At 42.0% G+C, this 15,944-nt stretch overlaps 1 protein-coding gene across 1 annotated transcript; it reads left to right on the top strand.

Moving 5' to 3' along the window:
* Positions 1-10,935: 10,935 nt before the first annotated feature.
* Positions 10,936-13,521, top strand: LOC108411773 (alpha-1-antitrypsin homolog). The gene is made up of 5 exons (XM_017683513.1): positions 10,936-11,006; positions 11,442-12,116; positions 12,221-12,491; positions 12,908-13,055; positions 13,149-13,521. Exons 2-5 carry the CDS (start codon positions 11,450-11,452, stop codon positions 13,344-13,346), a joined length of 1,284 nt encoding a protein of 427 aa, XP_017539002.1. The 5' UTR covers positions 10,936-11,006; positions 11,442-11,449; the 3' UTR covers positions 13,347-13,521.
* Positions 13,522-15,944: the final 2,423 nt, after the last annotated feature.

A 15,944-nucleotide genomic window follows, 5' to 3' on the forward strand; every position in this document is an offset into this window, starting at 1 on the left:
ACACTCACTACCAAACTCTCTCATACTCACTATCAAACCTCTCACACTCACTATCAAACCTCTCCCACTCACTATCAAACTCTCTCACTAACAAATCTCACATTCACTATCAAACTCACACTCACTATTAAACCTCTCACACTCACTATTAAACACTCTTACATTCACTATCAAACCTCTCACATTCACTATTAAACTCTCTCACACTCACTATTAAACTCTCTCACACTCACTATCAAACTCTCTCACACTATCAAACCTCTCACACTCACTATCAAACTTTCACACACACTAACAAACTCTCTCACACTCTCTGTCAAACTCTCTCACACTCACTATCAAACCTCTCACACTCACTATCAAACCTCTCACACTCACTATCAAACTGTCTCACACTCACTATCAAACTCTCTCACACTATCAAACCTCTCACACTCACTATCAAACTTTCACACACACTAACAAACTCTCTCACACTCTCTGTCAAACTCTCTCACACTCACTATCAAACCTCTCACACTCACTATTAAACTCTCTCACACTCACTATCAAACTCTCTCACACTCACTATCAAACCTCTCACACTCACTATTAAACTCTCTCACACTCACTATTAAACTCTCTCACACTCACTATCAAACTGTCTCACACTCACTATCAAACTCTCTCACACTCTCTGTCAAACTCTCTCACACTCACTATCAAACCTCTCACACTCACTATTAAACTCTCTCACACTCACTATCAAACTCTCTCACACTCACTATCAAACCTCTCACACTCACTATTAAACTCTCTCACACTCACTATTAAACTCTCTCACACTCACTATCAAACTGTCTCACACTCACTATCAAACTCTCTCACACTATCAAACCTCTCACACTCACTATCAAACTCTCTCACACTCACTATCAAACCTCTCACACTCACTACCAAACTCTCTCATACTCACTATCAAACCTCTCACACTCACTATCAAACCTCTCACACTCACTATCAAACCTCTCACACTCACGATCAAACTCTCTCACTCACTATCAAACCTCTCACACTCACTATCAAACTCACACTCACTATTAAACCTCTCACACTCACTATTAAACACTCTTACATTCACTAACCTCTCACATTCACTATTAAACTCTCTCACACTCACTATCAAACCTCTCACACTCACTATTAAACTCTCTCACACTCACTATCAAACTCTCTCACACTCACTATCAAACCTCTCACACTCACTATTAAACTCTCTCACACTCACTATTAAACTCTCTCACACTCACTATCAAACTGTCTCACACTCACTATCAAACTCTCTCACACTATCAAACCTCTCACACTCACTATCAAACTTTCACACACACTAACAAACTCTCTCACACTCTCTGTCAAACTCTCTCACACTCACTATCTAACCTCTCACACTCACTATTAAACTCTCTCACACTCACTATCAAACTCTCTCACACTCACTATCAAACCTCTCACACTCACTGTTAAACTCTCTCACACTCACTATTAAACTCTCTCTCACTCACTATCAAACTGTCTCACTCACTATCAAACTCTCTCACACTATCAAACCTCTCACACTCACTATCAAACTTTCACACACACTGACAAACTCTCACACTCTCTGTCAAACTATCAAACTCTCTCACACTATCAAACCTCTCACACTCACTATAAAAATTTCACACACACTAACAAACTCTCACACTCTCTGTCAAACTCTCTCACACTATCAAACCTCTCACATTCACTATCAAACTCTCTATCAATCTCTCTCACACTCTCTGTCGAACTCTCTCACACTATCAAATCTCTCACACTCAATATCAAACTCTCACACACACTAACAAACTCTCTCACACTCTCTGTCAAACCTCTCACACTCACCATCAAACTCTCACACTATCAAACCTCTCACACTCACTATCAAACTCTCACACATACAAACAAACTCTCTCACACTCTGTCAAATTCTCTCACACTCACTATCAAACTCTCTCACACTATCAAACCTCTCACATTCACTATCAAACTCTCTCACACTCTCTGTCAAACTCTCACACTCTCTGTCGAACTCTCTCACACTATCAAACCTCTCACACTCACTATCAAACTCTCACACATACAAACAAACTCTCTCACACTCTGTCAAACACTCTCACACTCACAATCAAACTCTCACACTATCAAACCTCTCACATTCACTATCATACCCTCTCACACTCACTATCAAATTCTCTCACTAACAAATCTCACACTCACTATTAAATTATCTCACACTCACGATCAAACTCTCTCACTAACATATCTCACACTCACTATCAAACTCACTCTCATTATTAAATCTCACACTCACTATTAAACCCTCTTACATTCACTATCATACACTTACATTCACTATCAAACTCTCTCACACTTACTATCAAACTTGTTCATTCATTACCAAACTCTCTCATACTCACTATCAAACTCTCTCACACTAACAAATTTCTCACACTCACTATCAAACTCTCTCACACTTGCTATCAAACTCTTTCACACTTGCTATCAAAACCTCTCACACTCACTATCAAACCCTCTCACACTCACTATCAAACTCTTTCACACTTGCTATCAAAACCTCTCACACTCACTGTTAAAACTCTCACACTCACTAAAAACCCTCTCACACTCACAATCAAACCTCTCCCACTCACTATCAAACTCTCACACTCACTATCACACTCTCTCACACTCATTTTCAAATCGTACACTCACTATTAAACCCTCTTACACTCACTATCAAACCTCTCAAACACACTATCAAACCTCTCACACTATCAAAACTCTCACACACAATCAAACTCTCACACACTATCAAACTCTCTCACACTCACTATCAAACCCTCTCACACTCACTATCAAACTATCTCACACTCACTATCAAATCTCTCACACTCACCATCAAACCTCTCACACTCATTATCAAACTCTCTCACACTCAGTATCAAACTCTCTCACTATCAAACTGTCTCACTCACTATCAAACTCTCTCACATTCATTATCAAATCTCACTCACTATTAAACCATCTTACACTCACTATCAAACCTCTCACACTCACTATCAAACTCTCTCTTACTCACTATCACACGCTCACACTCACTATCAAACCTCTCACACTCACTATCAAACTCTCTCTTACTCACTATCACACTCTCACACTCACTATCAAACCTCTCACACACACTATCAAACTTCTCACACTATCAAAACTCTAACACACAAACTCTCACACTCACTATCAAACTCTCTCATACTCACTGTCACACTCACACTCACTATCAAACCTCTCTCACACAATATCAAACCTCACACACACTATCAAACTCTCTCACACTCACTATCAAAGCCTCTCACACTCATTATCAAACTCTCTCACACTCAGTATCAAATGTAAGTTAAATGGCTGTGGTCCAGATCTGGCTCATATATGGCGCACACACCTTAGTCTCCAGCCCATATGTGGCCCCTTCATGATACCACACTCATTTACTGCAGCACATGCAGAGGGGAAAAAGGGCTTCTGCTTTGTCGTGGGTCATTGTCTCCAGTCTGTGTGTAGATCTTCAAGAGCATACACAGCTGGCTTTTCCACACAGCATCTGTCTTGAGTCAAAGAGTGAGCGCTGGAGGCATCAATGTGATTCAGTCAAAAGAACAACATCGAATGCAAATAGCAGAGATGCCACCCTCTGGCCTCCACACATAATGCCCTCCTGACCCCAGCTATGCCTTGACACCCTGTCCATGAATATCACGACCAGGAGTGGAGACAGGGCACAACCCTGCCGGAGCCCCATGCTAACACTGAAAGGGTCCGACTTAATGCTGAGTATACAAACACAGCTCTCACTCTGGCAGTACAGAGATCAAATGGACCGGAGTAGTAGCACTGAGTAATGGAGATGTGTGGGGAGGGTTGTGTGATGCAAAGCTGAAATTTGATGTCATATGAGGGAATGATGTTTCAGCACACCTGAAGGGTAAATGGGGCAGTCGTGGGCTGGAGGTTAGGGAACTAGCCTTGTGACCGGAAGGTCTCCAGTTCAATCCCCATAGCTTACAGCACATGACTGAGGTATCCTTGAGCAAGACACCTAACCCCCAACTGCTCTCCGGGCGCTGTGGATAGGGCTGCCCACTGCTTTGGGCAGGTGTGCTCACTGCCCCCTAGTGTGTGTGTGCTCACTAGAGTGTATGTGGTGTTTCACTTCACGGGTGGGTTAAATGAGGAGGTGAAATGTCCCTGTTGTGGGACTAACAAGGGTCACTTAATCCTATTTTTTTATCTACATTAAGATTATTTGCTAAGTTAGCATGCTATGCTAGACCAGCATAGGTTTTTTATAAGGAGAGCTAAGCAGGTAATATCCGGCATCCAAAGCTGGGAGCAGGGAGAAACTTTGATTCAGTTAATGACAGTCATGACATTGGGTAAGCCAAATATCAGTTGTTTCTTTTTTATTAATGTTAAATGTGATGGAACATGTGATGGATGGAGTAATTAGCTTATTAATGTTGACATAGGGTGGTTATGTGTGATTATTACCATCTAATCCAGTCAGACAGGATCTGTTACCATTTATGTATTAATATGGGCTTAATCACAAATTCCTCACTACTCCCTACATAGTGCTCTTCATAAGTCATGAAATTACACCCAAATAGTGCCCTAATTGTTTAATACAGTCATAGTGCCTGTCTATATATGAATTAGTTCCTATTAAACATGTAATGCACTATTAAGGTTGAGAGGCTGCTGACTTCAAACTTACATAGTATATAATACTATATACTATAATAGTCACTGCCTGCTGTTGTGTTTTCCTCCACAGTCACTGTCTGCTGTTCTGTACATGTTTCACCATGTTCCCTCTTTACTGTTTTGTTCCACCACATTCGCTGTCTCCTGTCCTGTGTGTCACCACATTCGCAGTCTATTGTCCTGTGTGTCACCAAGTTCACAGTCTATTGTCCTCTGTGTCACCACGTTCGCAGTCTATTGTCCTCTGTGTCACCACGTTCGCAGTCTATTGTCCTATGTGTCACCACATTCGCAGTCTATTGTCCTCTGTGTCAACACGTTCGCAGTCTATTGTCTTGTACGTGTCACCACATTCGCAGTCTACTGTCCTCTGTGTCACCACATTCGCAGTCTATTGTCCTCTGTGTCAACACATTCGCAGTCTATTGTCCTCTGTGTCACCACATTCGCAGTCTACTGTCCTCTGTGTCACCATGTTCGCAGTCTATTGTCCTCTGTGTCACCACGTTCGCAGTCTATTGTCCTCTGTGTCACCATGTTCGCAGTCTATTGTCCTCTGTGTCACCACGTTCGCAGTCTACTGTCCTCTGTGTCACCATGTTCGCAGTCTATTGTCTTGTATGTCACCATGTTCGCAGTCTATTGTCCTGTGTGTCACCAAGTTCGCAGTCTATTGTCCTCTGTGTCACCATGTTCGCAGTCTATTGTCCTCTGTGTCACCACATTCGCAGTCTATTGTCCTGTGTGTCACCACATTCGCAGTCTATTGTCCTGTGTGTCACCAAGTTCGCAGTCTGTTGTCCTCTGTGTCACCACGTTCGCAGTCTATTGCCCTGTGTGTCACCACATTCGCAGTCTATTGTCCTGTGTGTCACCAAGTTCGCAGTCTATTGTCCTCTGTGTCACCACGTTCGCAGTCTATTGTCCTCTGTGTCACCATGTTCGCAGTCTATTGTCTTGTGTGTCACCAAGTTCGCAGTCTATTGTCCTCTGTGTCACCACATTCGCAGTCTATTGTCTTGTACGTGTCACCACGTTCGCAGTCTATTGTCCTGTGTGTCACCACGTTCGCAGTCTATTGTCCTATGTGTCACCACATTCGCAGTCTATTGTCCTCTGTGTCAACACGTTCGCAGTCTATTGTCTTGTACGTGTCACCACATTCGCAGTCTACTGTCCTCTGTGTCACCATGTTCGCAGTCTATTGTCCTCTGTGTCACCACGTTCGCAGTCTATTGTCCTCTGTGTCACCACATTCGCAGTCTACTGTCCTCTGTGTCACCATGTTCGCAGTCTATTGTCGTCTGTGTCACCACGTTCACAGTCTATTGTCCTCTGTGTCACCACATTCGCAGTCTACTGTCCTCTGTGTCACCATGTTCGCAGTCTATTGTCCTCTGTGTCACCACGTTCGCAGTCTATTGTCCTCTGTGTCACCACATTCGCAGTCTACTGTCCTGTGTGTCACCAAGTTTGCAGTCTACTGTCCTCTGTGTCACCATGTTCGCAGTCCATTGTCCTCTGTGTCACCACATTCGCAGTCTATTGTCCTGTGTGTCACCACATTCGCAGTCTATTGTCTTGTGTGTCACCATGTTCGCAGTCTATTGTCCTCTGTCACCACATTCGCAGTCTATTGTCCTCTGTGTCACCACGTTCGCAGTCTACTGTCCTCTGTGTCACCATGTTCGCAGTCTATTGTCTTGTATGTCACCATGTTCGCAGTCTATTGTCCTGTGTGTCACCAAGTTCGCAGTCTACTGTCCTCTGTGTCACCATGTTCGCAGTCTATTGTCCTCTGTGTCACCACGTTCGCAGTCTATTGTCCTGTGTGTCACCACATTCGCAGTCTATTGTCCTGTGTGTCACCAAGTTCGCAGTCTATTGTCCTCTGTGTCACCACGTTCGCAGTCTATTGTCCTGTGTGTCACCACATTCGCAGTCTATTGTCCTGTATGTCACCAAGTTCGCAGTCTATTGTCCTCTGTGTCACCAAGTTCGCAGTCTATTGTCCTCTGTGTCACCATGTTCGCAGTCTATTGTCTTGTGTGTCACCAAGTTCGCAGTCTATTGTCCTCTGTGTCACCACATTCGCAGTCTATTGTCCTCTGTGTCACCACGTTCGCTGTCTATTGTCCTGTGTGTCACCAAGTTTGCAATCTATTGTCCTCTGTGTCACCACATTTGCAGTCTATTGTCCTCTGTGTCACCACGTTCGCAGTCTCTTGTCCTCTGTGTCAACACGTTCGCTGTCTACTGTCCTCTATGTGTCACCATGTTCGCAGTCTATTGTCTTGAACATGTCACCACGTTTGCAGTCTACTGTCCTCTGTGTCACCATGTTCGCAGTCTATTGTCCGATGTGTCACCACGTTCGCAGGCTATTGTCCTCTGTGTCACCACGTTCGCAGTCTATTGTCCTCTACGTTTCACCACGTTTGCAGTCTATTGTCCTCTGTGTCACCACGTTCGCAGGCTATTATCCTTTGTGTCACCACATTCACAGTCTATTGTCCTGTAAATGAGATAAAAAGCATTGGTTTGTATGTTTACAGTTGTACAATAAAGGAATAGGAGAAAAGGAACTGAACACCAGTCTCTGCATCATTGTTCTTTGTCCATCGTATAGCGTTGTGTTGAGCTTGCTGGACAGCTAAGTAGCAGAAACACTTAGTGAGCCCAGTCCCTCCAGAACGATAAAAGTGTCCTCTGTTGTGTGATAACAGAGTGGCTGGATTCTTTAAATGGACAATGCTGGAAGCCAACCTCGAGCAGTCGCTCAATGGGGCTGGGAAGTCTTGGGCTGGACTGATCTATGAAACTAAGCAAGGCTGGTCCAGGTCAGTGACTTGATGGCAGACCATGCTGCCTTGCCACTCGTTTAAAGCTTTCCAACCAAACCTTTATTTTGAAACTGAACCATGGATACAGTGGAAAAGAAGTTCTTTTTGTGGGACTAAGCAGACGGTCTAAGACAGCCAGTATGAATTCTGCATGTACTTGATCATGCATTCACCTGTATAGGCCTCCAGCTTCATCCAGTGTATACAAACCTAAGAACCCTTGGCCTGGTCTCATCTCAGAAACTAAACAATGTGGTACTGGAATGAGTGGAATGTGTTGTTTCTTTGTTTCATTTAATGAGATTTGCTAAGATTTTGTTTGGTTTATGTTTTCATATCTTACTCTTTGTAGCGAAAATTTGAGTCTCTCATCTCTAAGTTCGTTTAGCTGGAATTTCTAGTTTCCAGTTCTTTTAGTGTTTGTTCTGCAGGGTTACTTACTATTGACTTTTCTCATTCTTTCTTTTTTTTTGCTCTAATGTTGATTCTTTTTCTATGTTCTTCGTTTTCTTATATGTGGAATAAAATATTATTTTCCCTTACAATATTGGCTTTCCAGCTTCCCATAATGTTGGAGATTGGGTTTCATTTATAGGATGCCCATTCTCTTGTGATATAAGCTGAAAGGTTAGAATAATTGAACAAAGACTTATTAAAATGCCACCTTAGAACTGGTTTATGTTGTTTTTCTTCCCAGATGATCAAGGCCAAAATCACTCATGGACTGTATTGTTTCTGTAGACTTTTTTTGGGTTGGTTATGTTAAGTTTTAAATTTGATAATAACTGTGCTAAAATGACTACCAATTGTAACTGGGAAGTCTGAAAGATTTGAGAATTGATCAAAAACATTTAGAAAAAGTGGGCCTTCAGGGTTTGGCGAAAGTGCGAAAATGTGTGAAAGAATTTGTTTTGCTCATGAAAATATGTGGCTAAAATGGAATGATTAAAATTTTAATCATTAAGAGATTTTTTCAGGGTTTCTGTCCTGTTTCTGTTGGTCCATTCATGATGGGATTGTGAAACAATGTAAAGGCCAACAGATCAAATGATGCTGAAAATAAAAATCTGACAAGATGAAGATTCATTTTGCTTTGGCTGGACAGTGACGATATGCTGAGCTTTTTATTTTTGATATTTTACATTTGCTTTATTTGGTTCAAGTTATAACATTATTTACTGTCATTGTGTTCAGAAGTGTAAGATATCAAATAAAAAGATCTACATCTAACACTGACCTTAACTTTTCACCTTAACGTCTATAATAGTAGATTTGCATTTTGGGGAAATGTACAGCACTGTTAAAACAAATGCGTTTAATGTAATATATTTTGTGACACACTGATGACAGACCAACTTTCTATGTTAGGGTCGTCAGTAGTCCCTTTTGCCTTGATGCAGGTTTGGGATGTAATGGCTGTAACCAGCTGTGAGGACACCAAGGTCTGGACTGGTAGTTTCTGAATCTTTTTTTTTCTCCACTCGTCTTCATTCATGAGATTAACTGTAGAAACGGTTGTAAGTGTTCGGCCTGCCCCGTCTGCTGCTAGCAGAACAAAACAAAGGTGTTTGCTCCTGGAAGAGCAAAGCGGTAGCACCAAAAGCTGGCCTTCCTCGTGCACTCGCAGAGAAAAGGCCTCGTTTTTCTGTTTGCCTTTCACCTTTTGCTAACTCAGCCTTTGTTTGAGCAGCCCACGTTCTGTAAGGCACCTCGGTCACTGCCCCAAGGTCTCATCCACCCACTGCCTGTCCCTGCGTGGCCTCATGTCTCCCTGGACTTTGTTACAGGCCTGCCTCCTTCCAGGGGTAACAGTCATCCTGGTCCTCGTGGACCGCTTCTCCAAGGCATGCAGTTTGTAGCACTGCCCAAGCTTTCATCTGCCAAGGAGAGAGCAGAGCTCCTCCTCCAGTATGTGGTCAGGGTACACGGGGTGCCTAGCGATCTGGTGTCGGATTGGGGACCCCAGTACACTAGCCGCTTTTGGAAGTCCTTCTGCCAGCTCATGGGAGCCTCTGTGAGCCTCTCCTCCAGCTTTCACCCAGAGTCCAATGGCCAAACTGAGCAGGTCAACCAAGACGGTGCTTGACCTCCACCAAACCCTCCTCTTGAGCAGAGCACTTTCCCTGGGCAGAATATGCCCACAACACCCTCTGGCATTCGTGCTTGGGCATGTTACCTTTAGAATGCCCGTTTGGGTTTTCTCCGCCCATGTTCCCCGAGGAGGAACGCAAGGTCAGGGTTCCTGCAGCCGAGCAGTTTGTGCAGTGTTGCTGGAGGGCATGGCAGAAGGCCTGTGCTTCCCTCCTGACCACCACCGAGGCGATGAAGCAGGTGGCAGACCAAAAGAGGCATCCAGCATCCACCTTCCGGCCCGGCCAGCGGGTCTGTCTCTCAGCCAAGGATCTTCCACTCCATGTGGAATCCAAAAAGCTGGCTCCTAAATGTATGGTGCCTTTCAAGGTTGACTGGCAGATCAATCCCCTCTCCTACCGGCTGCACCTTACGATGCACCCCACGTTTCACGTCTCCCGCCTTAGGCCATTCCTTTGTGGGAGCCGTCCCCCGGTGCCACGTCTTGTGGCCGGCTGCCCAGCTTACGCCATCCACTGCCTCCTGGACTCCCACCGTGTATGGAGCGGTGTCCAGTACTTGGTGGACTGTGAGGGCTACAGGCCCGTTTGTGTTGAGCTATTGGAATGAATGAAATTTATTCATTTATTATTAAACAAATTAATGGAATTTAAAACAATGACACTTCCAAAGACCTTCTGATGCTATATATGCAGTCATATGGAAGAATGTGTGCGCACCTGATCAAATTCCATGACTTATTGATTTTCTATAACATGATCCTCCAGGTGAACACACATCTGCACAGTTTAATGCTAAATTACTGTTTATTGATGAATGTAACATGTTTAGGGGAAAAACAACTAAAATATAAAATGTGGCCTGTGCAAAAGGTTTGGCATATTTCATATTTATGATAAATTGAGCAATTAAATGGAAGTTTTTTAATTGAGTGTGCAAGAGCTCTGAAAGTATGTGACTTGGGCCTTCAGTCACCCTGAATTCACTCACCATCTGAATTCAGGGTGACTGAAGACCCTAACATAGAAAATTGGTCTGTCAGCACTCTTATCTAGTACTGTGCGCAACTGTTACATGTTGCATCACTGTTTGAAGTCCATGAGTAAATAGTAGTGTTAGAGTTATGGGGGTGGGGGGGTGAGGTGGGCGGGCTTGGGGCATTAGTTTTGCGAATGGGCTAATATTTAAAGAATCTTGTTCATTTAGTTTCTCCACTCCAGCCTGTGTCCTGCTGAGAGCTTTCTGCATGTAAGTAACATTATTTCACTAAACAATAACATCTAACACATAAAATATTTAAAAATTACATTTATTTTAACAATGCTGAACATTTTCCCTGAAATGTAATGAACTATTTGAGAAGTTAATGTCAGTGTTAGGTGCCAAAGTGAATGGTTAGGAAGGTTTTCACTGCCTGTTAAAATGTATTTTGGCATATTTTAACATCATATTTCACACTCCAATGAATATTAAACAATGGATCTTTACATAAGAAGAGTCTTTGAAGCTTCATGGCTTCACACCATATATATGGCTTTTAGCATTACTGCTATTTTTATGGAATCATTCAGGCAAAGAAGTTTACATTGCATTGTAGTCTGTAAAGATGCATCTGGTACCAAAATACAGCCTCAACCTGCTCTATTGTTCAAATACAGAATAAGTGTGTTTCTCTCTGTCCAGGAGATAAAATGTGTGGAAAGATCTCTTTCTGCCTCCTGGTTTCCCTCCTGCTGACGGTGTCCTTGGCGGCCCCACATGATCATGAGGACCATTCAGCAGATCACCATCAACATCTCCACCACGGCAAGGATGAACCTCACCCCAGCCACGATGGAGATGATGACTTATCCAGCAGACTCACCCCTCACAATGCTGACTTTGCCTTCTCCCTCTACAAGAAGCTGGCCGGCCTTCCAGATGTTCAAGGCAAGAACATCTTCTTCTCTCCACTGAGCATCTCCATGGCTCTGTCCATGCTGGCCCTGGGAGCCAAAGGTGAAACCCACTCACAGATCTTCAGCTCCCTGGGCTACAGTGCTCTCACCCCTGATCAGGTCAATGAAGGTTATGAGCACCTTTTTCACATGCTGGGCCACAGCCAGGACACCATGCTGCTGGAGGCTGGAAGTGCTGTAGCCGTCCGAGAAGGCTTCAAACCTCTAGACAAGTTTCTAAAGGATGCTCAGCATTACTACCAAGGGGAGGCCTTCAGTGTGGACTTCTCCAAACCTGAAGTCGCTGTGCAAGAAGTCAACAAGTACATCGCCAAGAAGACCAAAGATATGATCACTGACATGGTCAAGGAACTGGACCCAGACACTATGATGATGCTCATCAACTACATGTATTTCAGAGGTACAGTAGACACCTAAACATTCCATCAGAAAATATGTTTCTCAGTTTAACTGTGTTTTTAAATGATGAATTGCTGTAATGAGCCATGATTTCTGCCCTCTAAGGTAAATGGAAAATTCCTTTTAAAACGGGGAGAACCACAAAAGCCGACTTCCATGTGGATGAGAAGACCAACGTGACTGTGGACATGATGGGGAACACAGGTTTTTACAAATTCTATGATGACCGAAGTAACTTCTCTTCGATCATCATGGTCCCCTACAAAGGTAAAGCTTCCATGATGATTGTTCTACCTGATGAGGGAAAAATGCAGGACGTGGAGAAGAACATCAACAAGGAACACCTCAAGTACTGGTGTGACAGATTACAAAGAAGGTAGCCACCTTTTTAAGGCCACTGTATAGAAAGGTCAGGTGTTTTTCAGTCTCTTCCAGTGAAGCTCATGTTCAGACGCCCACAGCTCAATAATAAAACTTATGGAGTCCATACCAGCTCGAGTGCTCGCTCTCATTAAAGGAAAAGGGTGACACACCACCAAATACTTTGACATTCAGAAATTCGTGTTAAATCTGAAGTTATTTTACTTTTCAGTTGAAGTGTTATGATTATAATATAATTTGTCATAAAAGTTCTTTATTAAATAAGAACACAAAGCAGAAAAAAATCTATCTATGTCAGATTTTGGACCCCGCTGTATAGTACAGTTTACCTAAAAGTGTCTACGCAATCATTTGCATTGGAAAAAACTATCAAAGGAAGACTTTTCAAGGTTCCTCTCTTCTCCTGTGCAGTTACGTGGATCTGTTCATGCCCAAGTTCTCCACCTCTTCCGCTTTTTCACTTGCGGACACTATGAAGGAAATGGGAATAGTTGATGCGTTCTCAGGCACCGCAGACTTCACTGGGATCACTGAGGCGAAAAACATGAAGGTTTCCAAGGTAAAAGAATCCAAAGACATTCCATATAAACATTCCCTAAAGCTGCTTGTAGGAAATTTAGACTTACAATGTAAATGTGTGACTTCCTTGCAGGTCCTCCATCAGGCCGTCCTTAAAGTTGATGAGGAGGGCACCCATGCAGCTGCTGCCACCACCATAGAGATGGTACTTATGGCTTTGCCAACCATGCCACTCCCCATGAAGCTCAACAGACCCTTCCTGACCTTTATTGTGGATCACAGCACCGAGAGCATCCTCTTCATGGGCAAGATAACCAATCCCACCGCATAGAGGCAGCCAACTCCCACCCACACCAGCAGACCCAGATGTTTGTTGAAGCACCTTTATTTCAACAGACAGCAGATCGAGCAGATGCCATTCTGTTAAAGATGTTTAATGTGGGTCTGCATATGAAGATAACAGTGATCAAAGTGTTGGGCTAAATAAAAAGCTTTTTCAATCCATTTATACAGTGTTGATGTTTTTGTTGGCCAAACAAAGTGAGTCACATTGTGATCAACAGTAAATACAGTTTTAACAGTACACTTAAAAATAAAGGTGCTAGAAAGGGGGGTTGTTTACGCAGTGCCATCAAAAAACTATGTTTGGTTCCCTAAAGAACGGCAATTTAACAACATCTGAAATCGAATAAAGATTTAATGAATGGCACTAAATGTATAAAAGAATATGACTTTAGCTGTTCAGAACTGTTGGGCACTGATCATATCATATCATATCTTAGTAATATTTACACAGACTCATTATGAGGTGTTTATATACTCGGGCTGTTTCAGCACATCAAGTGATTTCGGTCCACCGAGTCCCGGTTTTCTGTGTAAATTGTCAGTTCCTTTTTTTATGTTTGCTCATTTATGGTTGGTTTCTTGGTCCATACAGCACCAGAACCAGATCGTGAGTCGGCTATCTGATAACCACAGCACATCCCCACAGCTGAATCAATCAATCAATCAATCAACCTTTATTTTGACTCTGAGTATTTACAAAAACAGGGATTGACATGACAAAGAAAATAATAACTACATTTCATCATTTTAGATTAAAAGAAAATTAAAAAATAACTGAAAAAAGATAAAAATAGGTAAAATAAAAGTTGAGGTTTAATTGATAAGAGATTAAGATCAGAAGAAGACAATTTCAAGTTGATGTTTTTTCTATTCATTTTAGTATTTGGGCAGGTCTGCTTTTCAGCAAAATGACACAGTAGCACCCAATGTATTCTGCGTAATATCAATTATGATATTGTAATTAATATCAAATAATAAACCCAGTGCAGAAAAAGTACACCTAGTGTTTTGCTGAAAAAGTTAACAAAAACAGCAATTAGTAGATTCTATTTGGTTTATACTGTACATTCCCTGTAGTTGGACTAAGTACATTTTTCTATAGTAGGCTGGCCATTAGCCAGGTGCGGGTGAGGCTCGACAACTGATGTTTCGGCAAAAATATTACACCTATACCAGACAGATTCCACCCATATTGAGGCAGATTTGACCCTTACTGGGGTCAAAGTCATCACCAATGCTCCACTGTAGGGGCAGGAATTGCGCACTTAGAGCTGCTTCTGGAAGCTTTTCCAGGCTTCCAAAGCATCTGGTAAGTAAATCCTTGGTTTATTTGACTTACCAACGGTTTTTTAGTCAGACAATTAATGAAATCTAATCCTGTGAATTGTTTGTGTTGAACTCTTCATGTGTTAAAATGAAAATGAGCATCATTTGCTAACAGTCAGTTAGCTCAACATTATCTGCTGTTATAGGTAGACTACCAAGCCACCTCTATTTGATCAATGTTTTCTCTAACTAAATAAAAAGGGAAAAGTTTTTTTTTTTAATGGCATTTTGAACTTGGAACATTTTTTTTCATAACTTGTCTGAATGCATGTGCTAATGACCAAATGTGTACAAGCAGCTCTATTTATATTTATTTCTCTAGCATGTTGCTAGTTTGTCATTTATCATTTAAAATGAACATATTGTCTCGTTCTTGAAGTTTGCTTTTATTGCTTGAATGAAAACATTGAGATTTTCAATGATTTAATGAAAAATGTGAAGAATAAGAGAAGTATGGCCTCCTGCTTTGTTCAGAATTGGTAGCTAACATTCTTCGGTGCAATGTGGACTAATATATCTCCTTCCATTGTGGAGTCCCATCTTATACAACCAAACTTTAAAATATGAATTTAACAAAAGTCCTGTTTCAGGGTCTTTTTTTCTCTGCTTGTAGACCCCTCCCATCCTCACATCCAATCATTCTATTTATGATTTTATTTACAAAAGTTCTGGGTATAAAAGTCAGTGTTAATCAAATATCATAATAAGTCGAAACGCTTTTAAATGAGTTTTATATGATTATGAGCATTACCTAACTTTTGTAGTTATATTATTTTGATGTATACTTTCTGGTAGGGAGGGCTGGGTGGCTGTCTCCATGACAGAAAGCATTCATCAAAATGAACATATTTTCTATAATAATCTTTATTTCTGAGAGTTATATCATTTAAAAGCAAGTGCTCAAGCAGTCATGTAGACTGAACACTTCTACACATGTTAAACTACGCGGGTTTCTTCTTTTACTCATGTTGTTACACTAGTCATCCTGCTCCTTACTGACCATCTAAGTCCAGAATACGTCAGGAACAAAAAAGTATCTGTGTTTTTTTCAGATATGGAAGCAACGTCTTGAATGCTTGTCCAAGTGTAGTTAGTTAACAGAGGTTTGGTTACTGAAGTTTGCATTGTAAACCAAACGTTCTCTCTTCCTACAGATATCTATCTGGTTCTCAACTGATCAGGACACACAGCTTGTCCCAGGTGCTTTCACTTAGAGCATCGTTTATAGAATTGCTCTTCATATTCCATCCATCCATTT

This window comes from Pygocentrus nattereri, chromosome 4 (genome assembly GCF_015220715.1).
Source record: "Pygocentrus nattereri isolate fPygNat1 chromosome 4, fPygNat1.pri, whole genome shotgun sequence".
Taxonomy (NCBI): domain Eukaryota; kingdom Metazoa; phylum Chordata; class Actinopteri; order Characiformes; family Serrasalmidae; genus Pygocentrus; species Pygocentrus nattereri.